The 21,723-nt window shown below is 40.6% G+C and overlaps 12 protein-coding genes across 12 annotated transcripts; 5 read left to right on the top strand and 7 right to left on the bottom strand.

Moving 5' to 3' along the window:
- Nucleotides 1-386: 386 nt before the first annotated feature.
- PAS_chr4_0619 (Putative high affinity iron transporter involved in transport of intravacuolar stores of iron) lies at nt 387-1,583 on the bottom strand (the record flags this gene model as incomplete). Its single annotated transcript, XM_002494013.1, has 1 exon — nt 387-1,583. The coding sequence occupies one exon, from the start codon at nt 1,581-1,583 to the stop codon at nt 387-389; it is 1,197 nt and encodes a 398-aa protein (XP_002494058.1).
- Nucleotides 1,584-1,826: 243 nt separating this feature from the next.
- PAS_chr4_0618 (uncharacterized protein) lies at nt 1,827-5,576 on the top strand (the record flags this gene model as incomplete). Its single annotated transcript, XM_002494012.1, has 1 exon — nt 1,827-5,576. The coding sequence occupies one exon, from the start codon at nt 1,827-1,829 to the stop codon at nt 5,574-5,576; it is 3,750 nt and encodes a 1,249-aa protein (XP_002494057.1).
- Nucleotides 5,577-5,652: 76 nt separating this feature from the next.
- On the bottom strand, nt 5,653-7,971 carry PAS_chr4_0617 (Hypothetical protein; the record flags this gene model as incomplete). The annotated part of the gene is made up of 1 exon (XM_002494011.1): nt 5,653-7,971. The coding sequence occupies one exon, from the start codon at nt 7,969-7,971 to the stop codon at nt 5,653-5,655; it is 2,319 nt and encodes a 772-aa protein (XP_002494056.1).
- Nucleotides 7,972-8,500: 529 nt separating this feature from the next.
- Nucleotides 8,501-9,589, top strand: PAS_chr4_0616 (Hypothetical protein; the record flags this gene model as incomplete). Its single annotated transcript, XM_002494010.1, has 1 exon — nt 8,501-9,589. The coding sequence occupies one exon, from the start codon at nt 8,501-8,503 to the stop codon at nt 9,587-9,589; it is 1,089 nt and encodes a 362-aa protein (XP_002494055.1).
- A 16-nt stretch (nt 9,590-9,605) lies between these two features.
- Nucleotides 9,606-10,319, bottom strand: PAS_chr4_0615 (Putative S-adenosylmethionine-dependent methyltransferase of the seven beta-strand family; the record flags this gene model as incomplete). The annotated part of the gene is made up of 1 exon (XM_002494009.1): nt 9,606-10,319. The coding sequence occupies one exon, from the start codon at nt 10,317-10,319 to the stop codon at nt 9,606-9,608; it is 714 nt and encodes a 237-aa protein (XP_002494054.1).
- Nucleotides 10,320-10,516: 197 nt separating this feature from the next.
- On the top strand, nt 10,517-12,487 carry PAS_chr4_0614 (Hypothetical protein; the record flags this gene model as incomplete). Its single annotated transcript, XM_002494008.1, has 1 exon — nt 10,517-12,487. One exon carries the CDS (start codon nt 10,517-10,519, stop codon nt 12,485-12,487), a length of 1,971 nt encoding a protein of 656 aa, XP_002494053.1.
- Nucleotides 12,488-12,517: 30 nt separating this feature from the next.
- Nucleotides 12,518-13,804, bottom strand: PAS_chr4_0613 (Adenylosuccinate synthase; the record flags this gene model as incomplete). Its single annotated transcript, XM_002494007.1, has 1 exon — nt 12,518-13,804. The coding sequence occupies one exon, from the start codon at nt 13,802-13,804 to the stop codon at nt 12,518-12,520; it is 1,287 nt and encodes a 428-aa protein (XP_002494052.1).
- A 505-nt stretch (nt 13,805-14,309) lies between these two features.
- On the bottom strand, nt 14,310-15,368 carry PAS_chr4_0612 (Peripherally bound inner membrane protein of the mitochondrial matrix; the record flags this gene model as incomplete). Its single annotated transcript, XM_002494006.1, has 1 exon — nt 14,310-15,368. The coding sequence occupies one exon, from the start codon at nt 15,366-15,368 to the stop codon at nt 14,310-14,312; it is 1,059 nt and encodes a 352-aa protein (XP_002494051.1).
- Nucleotides 15,369-15,545: 177 nt separating this feature from the next.
- On the top strand, nt 15,546-15,962 carry PAS_chr4_0611 (Hypothetical protein; the record flags this gene model as incomplete). Its single annotated transcript, XM_002494005.1, has 1 exon — nt 15,546-15,962. One exon carries the CDS (start codon nt 15,546-15,548, stop codon nt 15,960-15,962), a length of 417 nt encoding a protein of 138 aa, XP_002494050.1.
- A 43-nt stretch (nt 15,963-16,005) lies between these two features.
- On the bottom strand, nt 16,006-16,989 carry PAS_chr4_0610 (Gamma subunit of the oligosaccharyltransferase complex of the ER lumen, which catalyzes asparagine-l; the record flags this gene model as incomplete). The annotated part of the gene is made up of 1 exon (XM_002494004.1): nt 16,006-16,989. One exon carries the CDS (start codon nt 16,987-16,989, stop codon nt 16,006-16,008), a length of 984 nt encoding a protein of 327 aa, XP_002494049.1.
- Nucleotides 16,990-17,211: 222 nt separating this feature from the next.
- PAS_chr4_0609 (Protein that forms a complex with Pbp1p) lies at nt 17,212-19,473 on the top strand (the record flags this gene model as incomplete). The annotated part of the gene is made up of 1 exon (XM_002494003.1): nt 17,212-19,473. One exon carries the CDS (start codon nt 17,212-17,214, stop codon nt 19,471-19,473), a length of 2,262 nt encoding a protein of 753 aa, XP_002494048.1.
- On the bottom strand, nt 19,467-21,653 carry PAS_chr4_0608 (Protein that recognizes and binds damaged DNA in an ATP-dependent manner (with Rad7p); the record flags this gene model as incomplete). The annotated part of the gene is made up of 1 exon (XM_002494002.1): nt 19,467-21,653. The coding sequence occupies one exon, from the start codon at nt 21,651-21,653 to the stop codon at nt 19,467-19,469; it is 2,187 nt and encodes a 728-aa protein (XP_002494047.1).
- Between the last annotated feature and the right edge of the window lie 70 nt (nt 21,654-21,723).

Here is a 21,723-nt window from a genome sequence, read left to right as displayed (position 1 = left end):
ATCGATATGGCAATTGCCGTATAGCACCCGGGAGAGGGCTCTACAATTAGATTTGCTGACATTTCTTATCTCGGTAATTACCCTCACTGAAATCATTGGATCAAATTCATTCATTTTAGTATACTTCAGGCAATTATTCTATGTACGCATTGCTATAGATTAAGCCTTATTTTTTCTCTGATTTGACGATCTGAAAAGGGTTCGGTAATTTTTCTTAATTGAGAAAGTTGAATGCACTAATGCAGACCTCTTGTCTGCGTTTTTTGAAACTTGTGAAAATTGTGAAAATTGTGAAAATTGTGAAATATCCCCGCAGGTTGCTACACTCCAGCAGATTACGAGTAACATGGTATGTTCCCACATCCCCATTTTTGCATGTAAAACATCTAGCTCAGTAATGTATCCCTCTCTCCATCCTCAATCTCATTCCCACTCACAGTTGTCTCAGTCTGTTGAGTCAAGGAAGGCCTTCCTTCGCTGTTTACCTCCGAATACTGGTCGTCTGCAGTTGCAATTGCCCGTTTCAAGATACCAATCTGTTTGCGAATTCTACGTCTTTGCCACGAGAAAGGAATGAATGGGAGGTACCCATTACGTTCTCGGAACAGTCTAACCTTAAGAGATGCCACAATGAATAGCCAAAATGCAATGTAACTAATGACAGAACCGTAGGTAGCAGAGTTAGTCCATCCTACCAGTGCGTTCAACAGCATCCAGCCACCGTCGGTAAGACCATTGCAACAGTTGACATGCCAAACAGAGTTACTCACATCATATGAACCAGGTCCTGATCCGACTTCGGACATATCCTGTCCATCACACAACTGGACGTATCTTTCCAACTCCAAGAACCACACTCCTCTGGACATCAATCCAGAGGCTACTAAGTATAAGAAAGCTGTGGACAAAATGAGGAAATACTGCAATTGCATCTTGTTCCCCCCTCTATACATGATCCATCCAACGAAAAACCCGGTTGCTCCACCGGCCAGAATGGCCAAGGGGAATGATGTGAAGGGTTGGCTGACCCCGATACCGCCAATGAAAACGACTGCTTCTAGTCCCTCTCGCATCGTAGTAATGAAAGGAAGTAGTGCCAGTGCATGTCTTTCGGTGAATAGTTTCACCTTGTAGCGTATTTTTCCAACTCTGCTCAACTGGGCCACGTCGGTGTCACCAATGATGATATCATCCAAGTTCTTCAACGTGAAACTTCTTCCCAGCTTGGACTTCCACTTGGTTTGTAGGTGATTTATTCTCAACAAGGCCAACCCCATGATGGAGATGATCACGGCAGAGATGATACTGAATACACCTTCCCAGATTCTCTCAGCCAACGACCACAAGTCGTTACCAAGGAAGTAGAATATAGCAATCATCGCACCTCCAATGGCCAAGCAAATCAGCATACCCAGCAAAGCGCCAAACCATATTTGAAACTGCAAACTCTTGTAAGTCTTAGGGTCTTCTGAGCCAAAGTTTTGCTTTAGGAAAGACAGCAAAACCGACACGATAATAGCAGACTCTAAAGTCTCCCTTAATATAATGAAAAATATCTGTACAGAGAAAAAGTCTTCCCACATGACTCGAGGCTGTCGTTTGGTGTTTTTCTTTTTGACAGACCAAAACTTCTCTTGCCTTTGTCACTCTCACATCACTTCCTACTGATATTTCTATGTAAAAAAAAGGGTAGTGCGTTCACCAACAAAAAGATTCCCCTTGCAATCCTCGAAATACCCTCAGAAGTACAACGGGTCCGGTGGCTTAGGTACAGTTTCAACCAAGTGATCGCTTCCTTCTAACGCTAAAGAACCAATTGTTTCACCATGGCGATTACAAAGCGAATCGGTCGCAACAAACAAGTCAGAGAGCAACCCGCCAAAAGGGGGGGAGTCAAGAAGGCTGAGTTTGATGTCCATAAGAAGAAGGAGGTTGGTGTATCCGATCTGACACTTCTATCCACAATCAGTGACAACTCAATCAACGAGAACTTGGAAAAAAGATTCAAAAATGGTACGATCTATACCTATATCGGTCATGTGTTGATTTCAGTCAATCCATTCAGAGATTTGGGGCTGTACACGGATGCCATCCTTAACAGTTATCGAGGTAAGAATAGATTGGAGGTTCCTCCACATGTGTTTGCTATTGCGGAATCAATGTTTTACAACATGCAAGCGTACGCAGAGAGTCAGTGTGTTATTATTTCTGGTGAGTCTGGTGCAGGGAAGACCGAGGCTGCCAAACAAATCATGCAGTATATTGCTGCCGTCAGTGGTGGGCAGTCTTCGTCCCAAATTCAGCAGATCAAAGATATGGTCTTGGCCACCAATCCTTTATTGGAGTCATTTGGGTGTGCTAAGACCTTGAGGAATAATAACTCCTCAAGACATGGTAAATACTTAGAAATTCAGTTCAATGCAGGCTATGAACCAATCGGAGCCCACATCACCAATTATTTGCTAGAAAAACAAAGAGTGGTTGGTCAAATTCGAAATGAAAGAAACTTTCACATTTTCTACCAGTTTACTAAAAGTGCTAATGAAAACTATCGTTCGACTTTTGGTGTACAGCTTCCCGAACAGTACGTCTATACAAGTGCATCTGGTTGCACTACTGTTGACACGATAGATGATGTTAAAGAGTACAAAGACACTCTAAAAGCCATGCAAACAATAGGCCTTACCCAAGATGAGCAGGACCAAGTTTTTCGAATTCTGGCCGCTATCTTATGGATTGGTAACATCTCCTTTGTTGAAAACGAGGATGGAAATGCTCAAATTAGAGATTCTTCCGTAACCGATTTCGTTGCATACCTACTTCAGGTAAACGCCCAGATTCTTACAAACTCACTGATCGAACGTATTGTGGAAACAAGTCACGGATCGAAACGTGGGTCTATTTATCACGTTCCTTTGAACATCACTCAGGCAACTGCTGTCAGAGATGCTCTCTCTAAAGGTATCTATAGTAATCTTTTCGATTGGATTGTTGATAGGACCAACAAATCCTTAGCTCACATAAGTGAAACTGTTCACAAGACCATTGGAATTTTGGATATTTATGGGTTTGAAATTTTTGAACAGAATTCTTTTGAACAGTTATGTATCAATTATGTCAACGAAAAATTACAACAGATTTTTATTCAGCTGACCCTGAAATCTGAACAGGATGAGTACGTCAAGGAGCAAATTCAGTGGACGCCTATCAAGTACTTCAACAACAAGATTGTATGCGATTTGATTGAAGCTAAGAGGCCACCAGGAATTTTCTCCATTTTAGACGATGCTTGTGCGACAGCTCATGCTGATAGTAGTGCAGCAGATCAAGCATTTTCTCAAAGACTGAACATGATTGCAACGAACCCTCATTTCGACTTACGTTCGTCAAAGTTCGTTATCAAACATTATGCCGGTGACGTCACCTACGACATCGATACTATTACTGACAAAAATAAGGATCAGATGCTAAAGGATCTTTTAGAAATGATCAAAACCTCACAGGACTCGTTTCTGTTGAGTCTTTTCCCTGAACCTGTCGAAACCAATGCTGGTGGTAGAAAAAATCGACCAACTACGGCAAGTGCAAAAATCAAAACTAGTGCTAACTTATTGGTGGACACCCTCTCACAAGCTCAACCTTCATACATCCGAACGATCAAACCAAATCAAAACAAATCCCCCACTGAGTACGACGATAGAGCTGTACTGCATCAGGTGAAATACTTGGGTTTGCAAGAGAATGTTCGTATCAGAAGAGCTGGTTTTGCTTATCGACAGACATTTGAAAAGTTTTCTGAGCGGTTTTACTTGTTATCAACAAAGACATCTTATGCAGGTGATTATATTTGGGAAGGAGACCATAAGTCAGCCTGCACAGTTATTCTTAAAGACGCTGGCATTCCCGAAACAGAATGGCAAGTTGGAGTGACTAAGATCTTCATTAAGAAACCTGAGACCCTGTTTTCTTTAGAGTCAATGAGAGAGAACTACTGGGCAAATAAGGCAAAAGTTATCCAACGTGCCATCCGTAGATGGTTCAAAGTTAGAGTTGACGCTGCCAAGACCTTGCAAAGGATCATCCGTGAGAAGAAAGGTGGTAATGTTTACGAGCAATTGAGAGATTACGGTACATCTCTAGTTATTCACAAAAAGGAGAGACGGAGAATGTCCATGTTGGGAAGCAGACAATACACGGGAGACTATCTTGGTTGTAACGATAAATCGGGTTTTGGTCGGTTCTTAATCTCTCAAGTGGGCATCAATGATAGAATAATCTTTTCATTCCGTGGAGAAATTCTACACGCCAAGTTTGGTAGATCTTCAGTCAGGGTGCCTCGTATTTTCCTTTTGACAAGATCTACCTTCTATATGATTGCGGAGGAAGTCATCGAAAGAAAGATCTCGTATAATGTGGATTCGATTTCTGTTAATTCAATATCGTATGTTGGTATGTCGAATTTGGCTGACGATTGGTTGGCCATTTCGTTAATAGGGGGAACAAGGCCTGATCCATTTATCAATCTTAAATTCAAAACTGAGTTAGTCACCCATCTGAAGAATATAAATCGAGGACTGAGTATACAAATCGGGCCTACAATTCAATATTACAAGAAGCCTGGCAAGATCCACACTATCAAGACCCAACAATCTACTGCTGTACCCTTAAATGGAGACGTGTACAAATCAGGAACTATTCAAGTGGCTCCAGGGCTTTCAGCCTCTTCTGTATCCAAAGAAAGACCAAAGGGAAAAAACACAGGTACTGCAGTTTACAGATATCGTACTGGTGTGGAAGTTTCAAACTCATATTCCCAACGCAGTAACAACTATGGGGCCGCGGCAAACTCAGGATTTGCTAATCCGCATGCTCAATCTGTTCCAGTTGCAGCTGTTCAGCCAACTCAACGAAAAAAGGTCCCTCCACCTCCTCCACAACAGCAAAAACCAAGAACTTCAAACATTCCTGGCGCCGTACCTGTTCCTCAGGTTCAGCGGATTCAACCAACTCAACCTGTTCAGCCGACTCAGCACTCTCAACCTGTTCAGCCAACGCAACGCACTCAACCTGTTCAACGCTCGCAGCCAACTCAGCCTATAGAGCCTGTTAAGAAGAACATTCCACCTCCTCCGCCACCTCCACCAGCAGTTGAAACTCCAAAATATCCAACCTACAAAGCAGCCTATGAATTTCAAGGAACGGGCAGTCCTTCTGAATTACCAATCCAAAAGGATCAAATTGTTTATATCCTCCAAAAGGAGGAAAATGGTTGGTGGTTAGCAAAGACTCTAGATGAAGCTAAGGAGGGTTGGGTCCCTGCTGCCTATGTAGTGGAGTGTGCTCCACCTGCTACTAAGGCAGTCCCAGTCCAAGCACAACCTGCAGCTCCGCAAGTGGCTCCGCAAGTAGCCTCGACCAATGGTTCTGTATCAAACCCCTTAGCTGGTGGACTTGCTGCAGCACTAATGCAAAAGAAGCAAGATGAGTCTACGTTAGCCGGAGGGTTGGCCGCTGCAATTCGCCAGAAGGCTAGACGTGATAGTGATGAAGAAGAGGAAGAAGACGATGATTGGTAAAAAGGAATTAATCCACAATACTAGCATGTTTCATCACTTTTTATTCAAGCAAAAGATTTGTACTTATATAGGGTGATTAGTCTAACTCATTGTCATCGAAAATATTGACTATCTCTTTCTTTCTTAACTTCTTCCTAGTTTTCGTAGGAGATGACATGAGCAGATCGCTGGCTTTTGTTGGCGAACTGAGAATATTGCGTTTTCTTTTCACCGACGAATCGACAGATTGGGGTTCTAATTTGTCAAAGAGAGTGAAAGATGTCAATTTAAGGGCGTCATCTATTTTTTGAGATTTGGAACTTGATTTATGTTTGGATTTTTTTGGTGGAGAAATATTCTCTTTTAAAGAGTCTGGATCTGCTGTCTCTGGAGCTCTGCTGCTTTTGGGATGCTCAGTAGCGGAATTGTTATCATCAGAGGCTGGTAACTTTTGTTTAGAAGCAGTAAACTTGTCCTTCAGAATGTCGATATGTCTTTTGTTAAAATCGATGCTCTTCTCTGCCTGTGATAATTTTGTCTTCATCTCGTCAACTTCTGCTATCTTTTGTTCTAAATTAGATTCTAATTTCTTAATAACATTTTCTCCAGCAGTAACATCGGCATCCAACCTTTTAACTTGGTTTCTTAGATCCCTAATCTGCTTCTCATAATCTTGCTTTATCTCTGATGAACCAAATTCTCTCTGTTCCAAAAGAGATTTCTTTTCTGTAATTTCGGCTTGCAATCGAGTAACAAGTTCTTTACTATCATTTAATGATTTTGTGGTCTCGTTAAGGCTAGCAGTGGTGGTATCAAGTTCCTCTCTCAAACTGGCAGAGCTCACTTTAAGATCGGAAATTTTTTGAGCTTTTAACTCAATAGTTTCATTAAGTTTTGTTATAGAAGATTGAAACGATTCGTTTTCAATTTTATTATGTTTCAACTCATCCCTTAAGGATGCAATTTTCTTCAGTAGGTCTTGGTTTTCGATTGATTTGGAATCAAGCTCACTTCTCATTGAACACAATGTTTGCTCATACTCATCTGCCAAGTCAGTGAGCTTTCTATCGCAATCTTTTTCCAAACTGTTTTGAAGAGAAATCTCCTTCTGTCTGAATTCATCATTCAATTTGGCTATTGACTCCTCAAAATTATTTGAGATTTCTTTTCTAATGCTAATTTCATTTTCTACTAACTTATCTTGGAGCTGTTTCAACTCTTTCGTCAAGATATCTTTCTCTTTTTTGATCTTTTCTAGAGTCTCCTTCTCCTTAACATGAGTACTGGAAATACGGCTACTCAATCTCTGGGTGACTGAAAGTCTCTTGACACTATCCCTGGAACCAGATGAACTAGGACGAGAAGATGTTCTTCTGTCGTCATTGATACTTGAGGAAATGTACCTCAAAATCTGTAATGAAGTACCCTGATCACCATTTGAATCCAGATTGACTAAAAACTTTAATTGCGGATTCATTCCCTTGTTCTTAATAAAGTCATGAAATAAAAGTCGAGCAATCTTATTGGTTCTGAGTAAAGACATGTCCTGTTTACCGGATCTCAAAGAATGAATACATCGGCCGAGCTCTAAAATAGATGTGTTGTTGATTGATTTTTGTTTCATAGAGATGTTCTTAGCTTGAGCACTTTTAGTGCTTTCAATGCTAGAAAGATCGGCCAAGGTGAACCTAGAGACAGCAGATTTCCTCCCATCCTTCGAAATCTTAACAAAGTTAATATGCACAAAACAATGAGAGCCTGAACTAGTGGAGGTGGAGCCCTTTTGAATTCCCCTTCGGTTTTTCAATCCAAGTTCAAACAATCTTTTGCAAATATCAATATTTGGAACATAAAACTGGGAAAGATTCCTTGGCTTCAGTTTCCCATCTCTCGGATCTGTAACGATATCTAATACGGATCTGGAATTGATTTCTCTGTTGGCAAATAAGTCCTTAATGGAGTCGTTATAAATTTCAAACATCGAGACTGTCACAGCTGTATGCCCCGAAGAGTTCCCCGCTTGAGCCCCTGATTTTGTCGGATTTATTAAGTTCATGCCTAGGTGCTTCTTTACTGTATCATAAGAAGCCAAGTCGCCTGTTACCTGCTGAAGAAGGTAGCTCAAAGAACGGTACAACAATCCAACGTTGCTAGGAGTTCCAAAAACGGTGTAAGATTTGCCCGCTCCAGACGGTCCCATCGTGAATAGAGTTACATCTTTGGAATGTGGAATTATCTCAGAGTCTAGAAATGGTTGGACCGTGCGCTCAAAGAGCTCTTGCTGATCTACTTGTCCGCCCTGAATTGAATCGAACTTGAACTCTTGGCCATCGACTTGGATAGTATTACCTGACGTAACTTCAAACAGTGATGAGGTTTCATCATTCGACTGCCTGACCCTTAAAATGGTTTCCATTTTGTTTGGGAGTTTGATGTTATTGTTGTGATGTTTTAACGTGGGAGTTTTTCTTAGGCGTCAGTTCGTGCCTTTACTATTTACGTTTCGTCTCGATTTGGATTCTGCATGAGGCACGTAGATGGGGATGATGAGACACGATTCCTGACAGAATTACCCATAGTACTCAGATTAGATCAATTGATTCTTATGGCACAGTAATAGCTAAATGAAATATACCCGTATCACCAGAAGCAGACCGTCTAGACTAAAAATTTATACCCTAAAAACGAAGAAAGCTTCTATAACTGCCTAAAGCGTCAATGAATGAAAACACCTCCTACCCATGTCAGCAACAAATGCCGACGCTTCCTATATCATCCTATAAGCGGCAAGTCACCTGTACATTTCAATTGTGTCCTCGGAAGTTATTATTCCCAACTCTGGTGATATTTTTTGGTAGTGTACCCCTCCCAATATCAATTCCATCAAAACCACGAAACTCACCAGTTCTGTCTGCCCTTTGTTCTTCCCCAGCCTTTCCAGAGAAATGAGTAGTAACGAAGCCGAAGCTTCACAAGATAGTGATCCAAAGCAATTGAAGGAAGAACCCTCTAAATGTGAAGGTGACAGTACAAAGAAATTATCCCAAAGTGTCGAGGGAGCAAACGTCACAGATGAAAAGACTCTCGTGGAAGAGGATCCACTTGAGAAGCCAATTCCTTTACCTCCAATTAAAAAAAGAAAAACTGACCCCGAAGCAGATTCTGAACAGGTAAAGAAAGTAAAGAGTACGCTTCCCACTGATAGTGAAATTGGTAAAGAGGCTGACGACTCCGCTAAGTCTCCTCCCCCATTACCTGAAAAACCAAAATTTGTATTTGGTCAAAAAACGAAGTTTGCAAGCGTCGGAGGATTTGGAGCTTTTACAAATAAAAACGTTTTTGGAGCGAAGCCTTCAAAAGAAGAAACCAATGCAGAGTCAAAAGATAGCAAAGACGAACCAGACCGGACCTCAAACCCCAAAGATGAATCAGGATCGGAATCTGCAGAGAAACCAAAGCCTGTTTTTGGAACAGGATCCTCCTTTGGTAATGCATTTAAAAAAACATTGACTAAAAAATCCGTATTTGAAGATTTGGATTCGAAAAAGGAGCAAACCCCTGAAGCTGAAGATAACGACAATACTGAAAAAACTGAAAAGTCTGCCAAAGAAAACTCTACTCAGGGAATACCGCTTTTTGCCAAGGTACAATTGAATATACAAGAGCAATCGGCTGAAGTCGAACAAAAATCACTGTATTCGGTGAAATCTAAACTTTATCGTCTCGATTTGGATGCCATAAAAGAAGGCTGGAAGGAGAAAGGTATAGGTATATTAAAGTTGATTGACAAAACTGATACAGAATTTTATAAACTAGTGATGAGACAGGATGCCACTTTCAGATCTTTGTTGAATATTCCGCTGGTTAAAGGTTTAAAAATTGATAAAGGCATGGAGAGTTCTCTGCAGAGTGAAAAATTTCTTCGAATAACACTTCAAGAAGACGGAAAACCTTTACAATACTCCATTAAAGTGGGTAGTGGTACGAGTCGGGACGAATTGTATGATAGAGTATCGGAGCTCATACCGAAATGAATAGAATAAGATGTTTTCAATTTTTGATGAAACAAATACTGCATATCGTTTGACCCTGGATACCACCAAATTCAAACTTTGGATACTCGATATGTTTTTCTTCTGCAAACTCATCATTCTTCGTGATGTGCTTTATCAGTTCAGATTCAGTAAAATTGCAACTAGTTACCAGCAATATTCCTCCCTTTTTGAGTAGCTTTTTCACTGTAGAAGGGTAAATTTCAATTCCAGTTTTACCTCCGTTGTATGTTGACGAGCTAAGGGCAATAGCATCAAATGTCCCTTTATCCAAGAGAATGTCAAATTTGTCATTCTCATCATTTAAGACGGACGATTTTTCATCTAATATATCACATTGTTGGAACGTTATTCCTTTCACCGCATGCTTTTGGGCAATCTGCCTTGCAAACTCCACAGAAACTTCTGAGTAATCCAATCCCACCAAATCACCTCTAAATCCTTCCTTCCTCAACTCAAACAGTAAATGGCCATTCCCAGTCCCAAGGTCACATACTCTTGAATTACTGTGGAAGAACTCTGAGGATCCATCCTCTATTCTGTCGAACAAGAATTCGATTATCTTATTTTCTGCATCTGAATCGTCAAACCAACATTCACCAACATTCTCCGAGTCTTCTTTGAAATTTGCAGTTTCTAACTGGTAGAAATCATCCCAATACTCTTTGGTGCCCAACTTTGAAGGGTTCAGTTTTGAAGTATCTTCAACCATCGATTGCCTGAAAAGAAAGCTGAAATTTGGGGTTCAGGATAATCTGAATACATACTGGATGTTGGATGCCTCTCTCACCAATTTTCTTCGCGGATTGATATTTCCCCATGATAACCCTGAAGTTAAGGCCAGGCCTTAATTCTTTAGTTTTGCATACTCAAGGTACTAATTGATCTTAGTTTGCCTTTTGGGTCGTTATGGAATCAGCTGGACAACAGTTGGTGCTTCAGTCGTATCCAGGGTTGCAATTTTTTGCCATTTTCAACCCCAAGTTGCAATCCAATGAAGAAAGCATACCAAGCTCAGATCTCGATGAGACGGAGCTAGAGGTGAAACGAAAGCTGTTATGCTTCATAAGGTTTGATGGTGCAGAAACTTCCAACTTCCAGAAATTCAAGCTTATAGGCATGATCGAAGGACTGCAAGATTTTTCTTCCAAGTTTAGAGGGGGTAACAAACTGAGATTCATTGATACACAAAAGACTAGACTGATTCTTCTTAATGTGGAGCAAGACTACTGGCTCGTACTATCTATAAGGTTGGCAGAAGTTAAGGTCACTGCTACGAACGAGAAGATATTTACTCTTAGATTTTTAGCCTTACCTGAATACACAGAGGCGGAACTTCAAGAAGGATATAGATGGTGGAGGTTGCATAATGGTGAATTCTCCTTCAATTATAACCAGTTGCCATTAGAGTCGTTTACACAGCTGCTAGAAGACTGGTGGTATACTTGGTGTAAAAATAAGTGGGTCAACTTTGAAATTAAAAATGAAGGATTTGTTGATGTCGACCACTCGTTCAGAAAATCTTCCATCGAATTGCCCAATGGATTTACTGACTCTTTGGAAACCAACTTAGCCGAATTGATGTCAGAGGATCCTGAAATATTGGACATAATCATCATGAATACAACAAAGACGCCTATAAAGAACTTCGGCGTTCTCTGGAAGAACAAGGATTCTAAATTTGAACAGGAATCAATTGTGGATCTGATTCGTTATCAACAGTGCATAGCGCTGACAGTGGGTCTAACTACTAATAATCTGAGTGAAGGCAATGTTCTTTCCCCGTCAGAAGTTGACCCCACCTCACCAGAGGAGGAACGTGAAAATCTATTTTATCTAATAGCCAACCAAAGCTTATCCTTTCTAGAGCCATCCAAGAATTTTTTGACCACACAACTGGGTAACATTTTATATCCTGCAACTATGACGTTGGATGCCATGTCTTCGATTAGCGGATATTTGCCTGAAGTCAGTTGGTTTTACAACAAAGGAGAAACACCTCCAACTCTAGAGGCTCCTCAAGCGAACGACGATGCAGAAAATACACCTGATGCCAAAGTCAACGAGAAAAGAGGTAAATTTTTGATTGGAATGGTAAAGCTACATACCAACACAGATGAGAAAGAAATATGTGATAAGTTAGTCTTTCTCAAGCAAAAAGATGAACCCACGTATATGGAACACAAATTACTGATATATGAGGTTGCTGGTCTCACCTTTACAGCAATTTATCGTGGAGATTGTGCATCGTTAAATGAACCAGAATATTATAGAAAGCTTGAAGACTCCCTTTACAGGATTTGGCAAACTTGTCTCTACAGGTTAGTTCTAGAAAACATCAAAGAATATCAAAGTTGTGTTAAATCTAAACCTTCTACATTCTACTATTTGTTGTATGACCGACCATCCGATAGCCACCAAAGTTCATTCCCAGTCATTTCATTCCGAGGTAGTGATGAGGATTTCGGTGAGTTGGATTCGGACGTATTTTCGACATTAACACTTAAAGATAATGAAACAATAAAGGGGTCAATACTCAATAGTACCAGCAAACCAAAGAATGCAAAGGAAATATCCAAATCCCAACTGATCAGTTTGAACCAATCGATTCTTTCACTCTCCACGGAGTCAAGGTCGGAACAAGAAATTCTACTTCCAGATGAGAAGTTACTAAAAACGGGGCGCAATTGGTGGGTTTTGTTTAAAGATCTAGGAGAGTCGCAAGCCTACGGTACCAGTTTAATAATTGCTAAGAAATTTGACTCCAAAGATCCCTCAAAAAAGGACATTTTCAATAATTCGGATTCTGATGATAACCTGGTCTCTTCACTAGGTGAGGATGTATCAGAATGGTGGGAACAATTTACTAGAAGTGTTTGAAAAACAGATGCAAGTAATAATATATCAATTCTATATGTTTTTTTCTAACATCGACTCTCTACCAGGGCCAGTTCCAACCCATTGGATAGGAACTTCAACGTATTCTTCGATGAACTCCAAATACTTTTTGGCGTTTGCTGGCAGATCCTCATAATTTTTGATCTGAGTGATATCCTCTTCCCAACCTGGGAAAGTAACATACTCAACATCAACCTTACCAAGGGCATGGAGATCTTCTGGGAAGGTGGTGACTCTCTTTCCTTGGTAGGTGTAAGAAACACCAATCTTTATCTCCTTGAAAGTGTCCAAAACATCCAGTTTGGTAATATTCAAAGAGGTGTAACCGTTGATCAGGGTGGAGTATTTAAGCACCACCAGATCCAACCAACCACATCTTCTCTTTCTACCAGTGGTGACACCATACTCGCAACCAATGGTTTGCAACTTCTCTCCATCTTCGTTCAACTGCTCAGTGGGGAAGGGACCTTCTCCGACTCTGGTAGTGTAGGCTTTGACAACACCATAAATATTGTTAATGGCCTTAGGTGGAATTCCCAGACCAGTCAAGACACCTCCGATACCAGTGTTCGAGGACGTAACGTAAGGATAAGTACCGAAGTCGATATCCAACATGAGGGCGTTAGCACCTTCCACCAATATCTTCTTTTTGTCCTTGATGGCATCGTGCATGAATTCAATAGAATCCACCACAAATGGCTTGATCTTTTCCCTCAACACCTTGTACTTGGCCAATTCTGACTCCAAGTCGCAATCAAAGTGACCATACCTCTTCTTTCTAGTCTCAATAAGACGGCTAAGTCTGGTCTCAAACTCTTTCCAAGAGTCAGGCTCATCACTCACCAGATGGTGAACACGGATACCAGATCTAGAAGCTTTTGTAGAATAGGTGGGACCAATACCTTTACCAGTAGTTCCAATCGACTTTTTCGTCTCATGCAACTCGGCTTCCTTCAACTTGTCGGTTCTCTGATGGAAACCAAAAACAAGATGAGCTCTTGACGAAACGAACAGTCTACCAGTACAGTCCAGCCCTTTGTTTTCAATGGCCTCTAGTTCCTCAAAAAAGGAAGGCAGGTGAATCACAACTCCAGAACCAATTAAGTTCTTACATTTTGGGTTCACCAGACCAGATGGAAGCATATGAAAGTCAAACTTGACGCCCTTCACAATAATAGTATGACCAGCGTTGTTGCCTCCTTGACAACGTGCGCAGACATCGATATCCTCACAGAGGACATCGACAAGCTTTCCCTTTCCTTCGTCTCCCCACTGGGATCCTAAAACAACGTCGGCCATGATTTTCTTGTAACAACAATTATGAACGTAGAACAGATACGTTACCAACCGAAAGAAAAAATCTCCGGCTGCCTGATGTTGTTATATACGAAGCCCGCGATCTTGGCGGTTGACCAGGCGGGGGGTGCGCCTAGCTGTGTCGAGAGTCTATGAGTCAGATGGGAGACAGAGTCAACGAAAAAAAAAATTAGGATGAAAAAATTTCAATATCACTCCGATACCGGGAGTCGAACCCGGGTCTGCCCGGTGAAAGCGGACCGTGCTAGCCGTTACACTATATCGGAAAAGCATAAACTTAAAAGGAAGGTGAATTCATATGTTGAGTGAATTAACCATCAGTGGTTATATCTTGGATAGTTCCACATCTCTAATCAAGAGTCTTCAACATGAAATACTGAAACACTATCGTCTACTGTAAAATAATTGTTTGAAAACCTTAATAATTAAGTCGTCATTAGATTCTAAAAGTTATTTACATTCAACTACACAGTGGAGGGGAAGTTGTCTATAGGAGACGAAGGCTTGACAGAGTTTCCAGTGACTTTGCTCTTACTGATTGTAGTTGCTCCCAAGTTACCTTTTCAGTACCTGTCTTTATGGCATTTTTGTATGAATCACTGGTAAGCGTATCCCTCAATTGATCCAAGATGTTCACTGCCTCGTGATACTCCTTCTTCAGCATATAGCAATCAAACAGCCCTATTAATGAGGTGATGTCTGTGATCTCTGCTCCAAGTTTGAACCATTGAAATGCAATGTCTGCGTTATTGAAATAATTCAGCTCCAAGAAGCCAAGATTGGCTAGACTCTCTCTCAAACCTTGAGATGAACTCAGTTGCAAATGATGTCTAGAGCGAAGAGGGTCGTCATTTGAGTACAATTGAGAGAGATAAAAGTGTGATTCGTACACCTTATCCAATGGAGCTAATCTTATACTCTTCTCAAAATGTGTTCTGGCCTTGAAATGGCGTAAGTCTTTAAAAAAGATGACCCCCAGAGATTTATGAACCTCAGCGGATAAGATCGTATCTTTTTCTAGCTCTAGGAACCGCATGTACATCTTTTCTGCCTCTACTAGAGCATTCGACTGATACAACATATCACCCGTCAGTTTTATAGCTAGTGGGTGCTTGAGCTTCATAAGTTCTTTGATTAGCTTTCTGGCATGAGCCTTGTCATCATCAGTAAACTGATTATTCTGATCTTTGATTGCAGTAAATGCTAATACCGAAACGGCATCTCGTTGACCAGATTCAGCAGCTTTCTCTACCAGAGCATTCTCTAGCTGCATAAGATACCTGTTTTCTGTACGAGTTTTCTGTCGTATTTCTTTCAAAGCCTTTTGAAACAGCATCAAATCGTCAGGGGTGGCATATTTGGGAATTATGGGATCTTCTCCAGAAGGAATACTTTGGTATATCGTATCCAAGACTGGGATGACTTTTTTGTAATTTAACCGACTATCGAGATCAAAAAGAATTCGATTGACAAATCTCTTTGGAGGAAGTAGCTCAAGGATAGAAGGCCTCGACTGACTAGCAACAGAGGACAAATATCGTCTCATGGAGGCACAGTATGAATGGACTAGTGAATCTATTCTTGGTACTGGTATCAACTCCAGGTCCAAGGTTAGGTCTTCTCGAATTCTATCTCATCATGATTCTCACCCCCATATATTGATGGAAAGCCATACATACTTCTCCAAACTTTCGTTAACATCCGTCAACCAACGCCATGACCTATGAGTGAACTTCCCAATTTCAATTTCAAGAGCGTCTCAAAACTCAAAATAACACCCTCCCAATCGTCTTTGGAAATTCTCCCAGATGAGCATTCGAGTTCTCAGTTTGTTCACCCAATTGAACTAACCATTCAGGCCTTACTGGAACAGCCATTGGAAGCTTTAAATAATAAACTACAGACATTATACGAATCGCAGATAATGCTTCTCCAACTGCTACGGAATATTCAGAGGGTTTATGACAACGTTGATGCCACCATTGAAAGCAATACCAGGTCTAACGATCCCAATTCATACAGATATTTGTTGGATACATTCAAAGAGAGAATCAAAGTACTCAAACTTCGCATAATAAAGATCAATCAAATGACGGAGACAATAGAGAGAAGAGTTGAGTCCATTGAAAGCAAGCTATAAAAAATGAAAAAAGCTTACTGAAAAACTCTCTATATTGACTATTCTAAAATAGATGTATCAAGCTATATGGATAGCCCATGTTCTTTAGGTGGAACACTCCTATCAATCCACTGTACAATAAAAATACTAAAACGCTTATCAGAATAGATAGCCAGCCGGATGATCCTTCTTTGCTTGCTCCAGCTTTATATAGCAAAACGGAAAGGGCAAATAATGATCCGTAAATTAGCCCAACGATTTGAGTTTCAACCCCTAATTGTTGTTGGTGACCAGGCTGGATATATACTGGAGAGCCGCCCTGAGTCACCATGATATATTGGGTGTTTCTAATTGTGTTGAACATGTGCCCTGCAATGAATGCAACAATTGTCACCATCGAAAGACCTTGCCACAGATTCTTGTTTCCTAAGAAAGTCAGGATCAATTCGTACTTTTTGTAGATGACTATTAGAATAATCAATGCCACCATGAAATTAGTGGCAATTGCGTTGTAATTGGGAGGGATATGGATTTCCAACAACTTGGGGTCAACCTTAGTTTTTGCTGTGATCCAGTTACGTAAGTGGGTAATAAGATCTGCGGCAGTGAAATCGTATTCATCATCGACATTCAGTGCACTAGATGCCTTTTCAGTGCTAGCGTAGTGGAAGATCTTTGGAACGTTTTGTAGTTTCAAAGCTTCGAAGAACTTTCTGGAGTAAGTGAAATCACTTATAGCAAATACCACTGGTTTACCGATCTCTTCCTCTGAATAATGGGCTTTATTGGTAGCGTAGGAGTTGGCGAGGATTTCGAAAGGAGTTTGGAACTCTTTGCACAGCCTACAATTCACGTCTGCACCGTTAGCAGTGATGAAGAGAACGAGCTCAAAGTCCTCCCTAGCCTCCTCTATGAGTTTGTAATTTTTGTTGTCAATTTTGAGGATATTGGCTCCTTTCAAATAATTTTCCTGTAATTGCTTGTATGTCAATGCCAATGATAGCTGGATGATGGCTGTGAGCCAGAAAATGCTGTGAAGAAGCTTCATTGGTGAAGAGTTGGGATAGCAGAAAGAAAGAGAGTGGACTGGAACTGTTCAACGTGTTCTTTAACCGCGCGAGGGTGAAACCCAGTAGGCGGGAATGAATGAAAAATTTCTGCCCAGGTAGAGACGCTTTGGACCGGGGTGGGCTGCTCGCGCGGAGGCCCCTCCTATATGCAATTGAAATGCTTCGGGGAAACATAATTCATCAAACATCCCCAACACAAGATGCCTATTAACACCCTAGAATCTCATCTTTTTGATAATCACTCGGTCAACACATATCCGTTTGATGTGTTGAAGAATGCCACTATTGGAATTGACGTTGAGCACTATATTTCTCGTCTCTTGAGCTTCAAGAAGGAGCTTAATTATGATGCAATTAGTGGCGTTCCCTTGACACTGTTAAACTACATCGATACCGATCTTAAAATGTTCCAAGAACTAAACATTAGACCATTGTTTGTATTTCCAGGTCTGAAAAGCACGTCACAATACGAAAAATTACTAAATGGTAAAGAACTTAACTCCTCAGAGATATACCACCGAAAAGTCTGGGACGACAGAACGTATTCCAGAGATGGCGGTTATTCTTTTAGAGAACCATGGTCAAGTATCCCTATACGGCCTCTTTATGGAGACCTGATCACCTTCTTTATCGAGAATAACATCGACTATCTGGTGGCTCCTTATTCTGCTGTCGTCCAACTGCATTACTTGGAAAGTAAGCAAATGGTAGATGTGGTGTATTCTTCTACAGACTATTTACTGTTGAATCCTACTCAAAAGTTCATTCTGGGATTTGAATTTCAGAATAGAGAGTTCAAATCGCTAGATAAAACGAATATTCTCTCAAGACTGAATCTTTCTTTCGAACAATTAAAGAACATATCGTTTGCGTTAGGAAATGAGTTCCAACCAGAACGGTTACCTGGCTTCCTATCGGCCTCTTTTCCCTCGTTACATGATTATGTCAATAATGGAGGTTCGATCATCAATTCATTGCTACAAGATCCGGCATCATTAGAGAAATTTCAAAGAGGATTAGCACTATTGAAATATGTTCCAGTATTGAAAGAAGACGGGAGCGTTGGGCCATTGAACTCAGAATTGTTTCAAGTTTCCCACTCCTCCTCTTCAAAACCTCCCAATATTGCCCAGAGTGCTAATAGTTCGTCCCAATCAACCCCTAGTTCCGTCAACACCCCGTTGTATCCAAAAGACCAGGATTTGCAGATTCCTAATGATTTGCATGATGTCATTGGCCAACGACTATCAAATGAACTGTATTTTTACATCTCCCTTGGTTTGATTAATTTTGAACTCTTAGAATCAATAATATACGACCATTATCTTGAAAGATTACCACTAGATGCCCAGGTAACCCAATTGTATGAAAAGATTACAATCGGTGATGATTCCATAGAATTGAAAGGAAAAGTTTTAAATGTTCTAACATCATTTTTGAACAGATACTATCAAGTTAAACGATTACAATTGACCGCAGTTTATCAGCCAGTTAGGGAGCTGACTTTGAATCAAAGAATCCAGCCTACGATTTATAGTAAGATTCGATCTATTATTGTGAAGACGAACCAGGCCAATGGAACTGTTTTTACATTGGATGGTTTCTTCCAAAATTTCAGTAGCAAATTTGTTACTGACAGTGTGATTACAGACTATCCCAATGATTCACAGAAGATCTCTCAGCCAATAGATATTGTAAGCACAGGTTTATTACGTGCTCTAACAATACTTGGATTTGTTGACTACTCATTTGCCTTGACAAAATGGGGTGAATTATTGGTATCTCCCCTCTTTCAGCAATCAAAGCATCCAAAGGAGTTGTTTTTGCTTCTGGTGTTGTTCAAGTTAGGCAAAATCACTGAAAGGGACTTGGTGGAACCGAGTGACTCCAAAGTGACTTCCGACGAAAGAAAATCGATTACTCTGATTTCTAAGATTTCTGGATTATTGAAGCTGAAAACAAGACCCATCAATTACAACTCAAAGGTCTCCCGATCTGTTTTAAACTTCAGATCCACAATTTCGAAAATTAATACTATTGTCTCCGAGACACTCAATTCGTCTTTGATTGCTCTATTCTTATCGGCCACAGAATTGGAAAGCTCAGTTAGACTGAATGATACTGATTATTGGAGACAAATTGTGAAACAAATACCCTTTAGAACTTCTGTTCCCAACACTCTTCTTGGCGTTGCTACTCTGACCTTTTTGACAACCTATATAAATGCGAAGGAGGAAGGCCCTGAAAAGGGGACAGAAGCAGTGGAAAAAGCTAATGCTTTTATTGAACAAACCTTTTCTCCTGTTTCAGAGTCACCAAAAGCTCAAGTTGTTGAAGCTTTTGAGTTTTTCAAGGAAGTTGGTTCAGTATTTAAATTATTAGGGGACTCAAAACTAGTTGCAGATAAGTCTTTGCTTCAAAGGTTTGAATCTTCACAGAAATTAATTGACCAAATTCAATAGGATTGGCCAAACTTCACTCCAAACAACTGAAATAGTTCTTTTCGTGTTAGTCCTCTATTCAGCGAAACTTTCTTTTTGCCATGAATATCCACTACAGCCTCCGCAACTTGTCGTTTTTTCTCTTGAAGCCTTACAATATTTTCTTCAACAGAGTCCTTGATAATCAAACGATACACGTCAACCTCTTTTGTTTGACCAAAGCGGTACACCCTATCTATGGCTTGATCTTCAACCTGAGGGTTCCACCATGGATCGTAAATCACAACACGATTAGCTATGGTTAAGTTCAAGCCAATAGCACCGCATTTGAGAGAGCACAAAAGGACCGTCGTTTCTGGATTTTCGTTGAATTCTTTTAATGTTGTGTCACGCATTGCTCGAGTCATGGTTCCCTCATACAGAACACATTTGAAGCCATTTTTTGTCAAGAAAGGCTTAAGAGTTGCAAGCAACTTGGTGAATTGTGAAAATATGATCGTCTTTCTTGCCGGGTCTCGTTTTAATATTTCCAGAAGCCGCTCACTTTTGGCACTGCGTTCAAGGGGGGGAGTTTGCTGTTCGCTTAACGATTTGCATTGCGAACAATACTTCACGTCGTCGGACCACAATTGAGAGCGGCATATCAGACACTTCTTTTCTGTAACCTCAAGTTCCTTCATCATATCATTGAGGTCTTCAACCGAGTTCTCAACTTTCTTATCTGAATTTTCTAAAGCATTTGGGGTGTATTCGCTTTCTAATTCTTCCTCCTTGAATTCATAAATCAAGTTCCAGTGACAACATATTTGTCTTAGTCTCAGGAGACATACCAATGCACCTAAATAACCACTTATTGAAGAAACATCAACTTTCAGGGAGACTTGACTTTCCAGTTCATTGTCCTCTTCAGGAAGTAAGACACTCCTCATTCTTCTCTCCATCATGCTATATAGAATTTTCTCCTTAGGATCGAATTCGACTAATTCGGAGTGAATTATTTTCGGAGGCAATTTGAATCCAGACGCGGACTGTTGGAGAATAGCTTTGGATCTTCTTAAAAAGAAAGGAGCAAAATCTTGTTTCAATAAATCCAAGGCCTCATCGGCGTGTCCCCTATGTATCGATTTTGCTATGTCTTGACTCCATTTGTTTGGGTCAGCGTACTTGCCCATCTTTAAAAACAAGAGGTACGCCCTTATCTCTTCCAGATTATTCTGTATCGGAGTTCCGGTTAGACACCATTTCTGACTAGATTTCAGCTCGATGCATGATTTGGCAGTCATAGAATTGAAGTTTTTTATGGTGTGAGCTTCATCAAGGATAATTCTCCACCAGTTTCCTGCAGTCAAGATGGCCTTTGATTTCTTTTTCAAGTCCCAAAGTACGACATTATAAGTCGTCACAACAACATCAAATTTTAGCAGTTCTTTGTACTCTGTGGCTTTATCTGAGCCATGGAAAATATAAGTTTTTAGTGAGGGAGCTTTTGTTTGTATTTCTTTACACCATTGGCTTGCCACGGCAAGTGGACAAACAACTAGTGTAACAGGGGAGTTCTTGCTCTTCTTGCGAAATTCCTTCGTGGGACGATTTGCAAGAATTAGAGAAATCATTTGAATAGTTTTTCCCAGTCCCATATCGTCACACAACATTCCGCCTCTTTGGGCATCGGTGTTTGACTCTCTTTTCTGGAAAAACCTTAATCCTCTCACCTGATGATCCAGTAGTGTCACATTCAAGCCTTCCACAACTCTATCTTCATCGTGTATGGGATTTTTCGCATCAGACTCGTGGTCTTTCTGGAGTGCTAGTAAAAATTCTTTGGCGAGAGAATGTTTATCCTCCACTGTCTTTGATTCGCCTTTGTCTGACTTTGCAGGTCTTTTATCGTATTGACCCCACCTTTCGTGTCTACTATAGACACTTCTGTCGGTTTGCGCTTTGAGATCAGAGGGAGGCTTGATTCTAACTGCCTGGTTAGCCTCTTCAGACCTGTTCAGCTTCTTCCAAGGAGCGTCACTTGATGCTACAGATTTGAAATAGCTGTGATCAGGCGATAGTTTTGATGCCACATAGACCTTTACGGGTGGTGGTTTCTCCTCTCTCACAGCTTTTTCCTCAGCCTTTGTTTCAACCGAAGCACCATTCTTCTTCAGATGTTCCAATTCCAATCGGCCTAGGAGTTGGTTTATGTTATCCATAATGGCAAGGATTATGCGATAAGCTTAAAGAATGCGAGAAAATAAAAGATTAGGTAACGAAAACGAAACG

This window comes from Komagataella phaffii, chromosome 4, assembly GCF_000027005.1.
Source record: "Komagataella phaffii GS115 chromosome 4, complete sequence".
Classification (NCBI taxonomy): Eukaryota; Fungi; Ascomycota; class Pichiomycetes; order Pichiales; family Pichiaceae; genus Komagataella; species Komagataella phaffii.
Note: the sequence above shows the minus strand (reverse complement) of the source record. Positions and strands in the feature narration are given on the sequence as shown.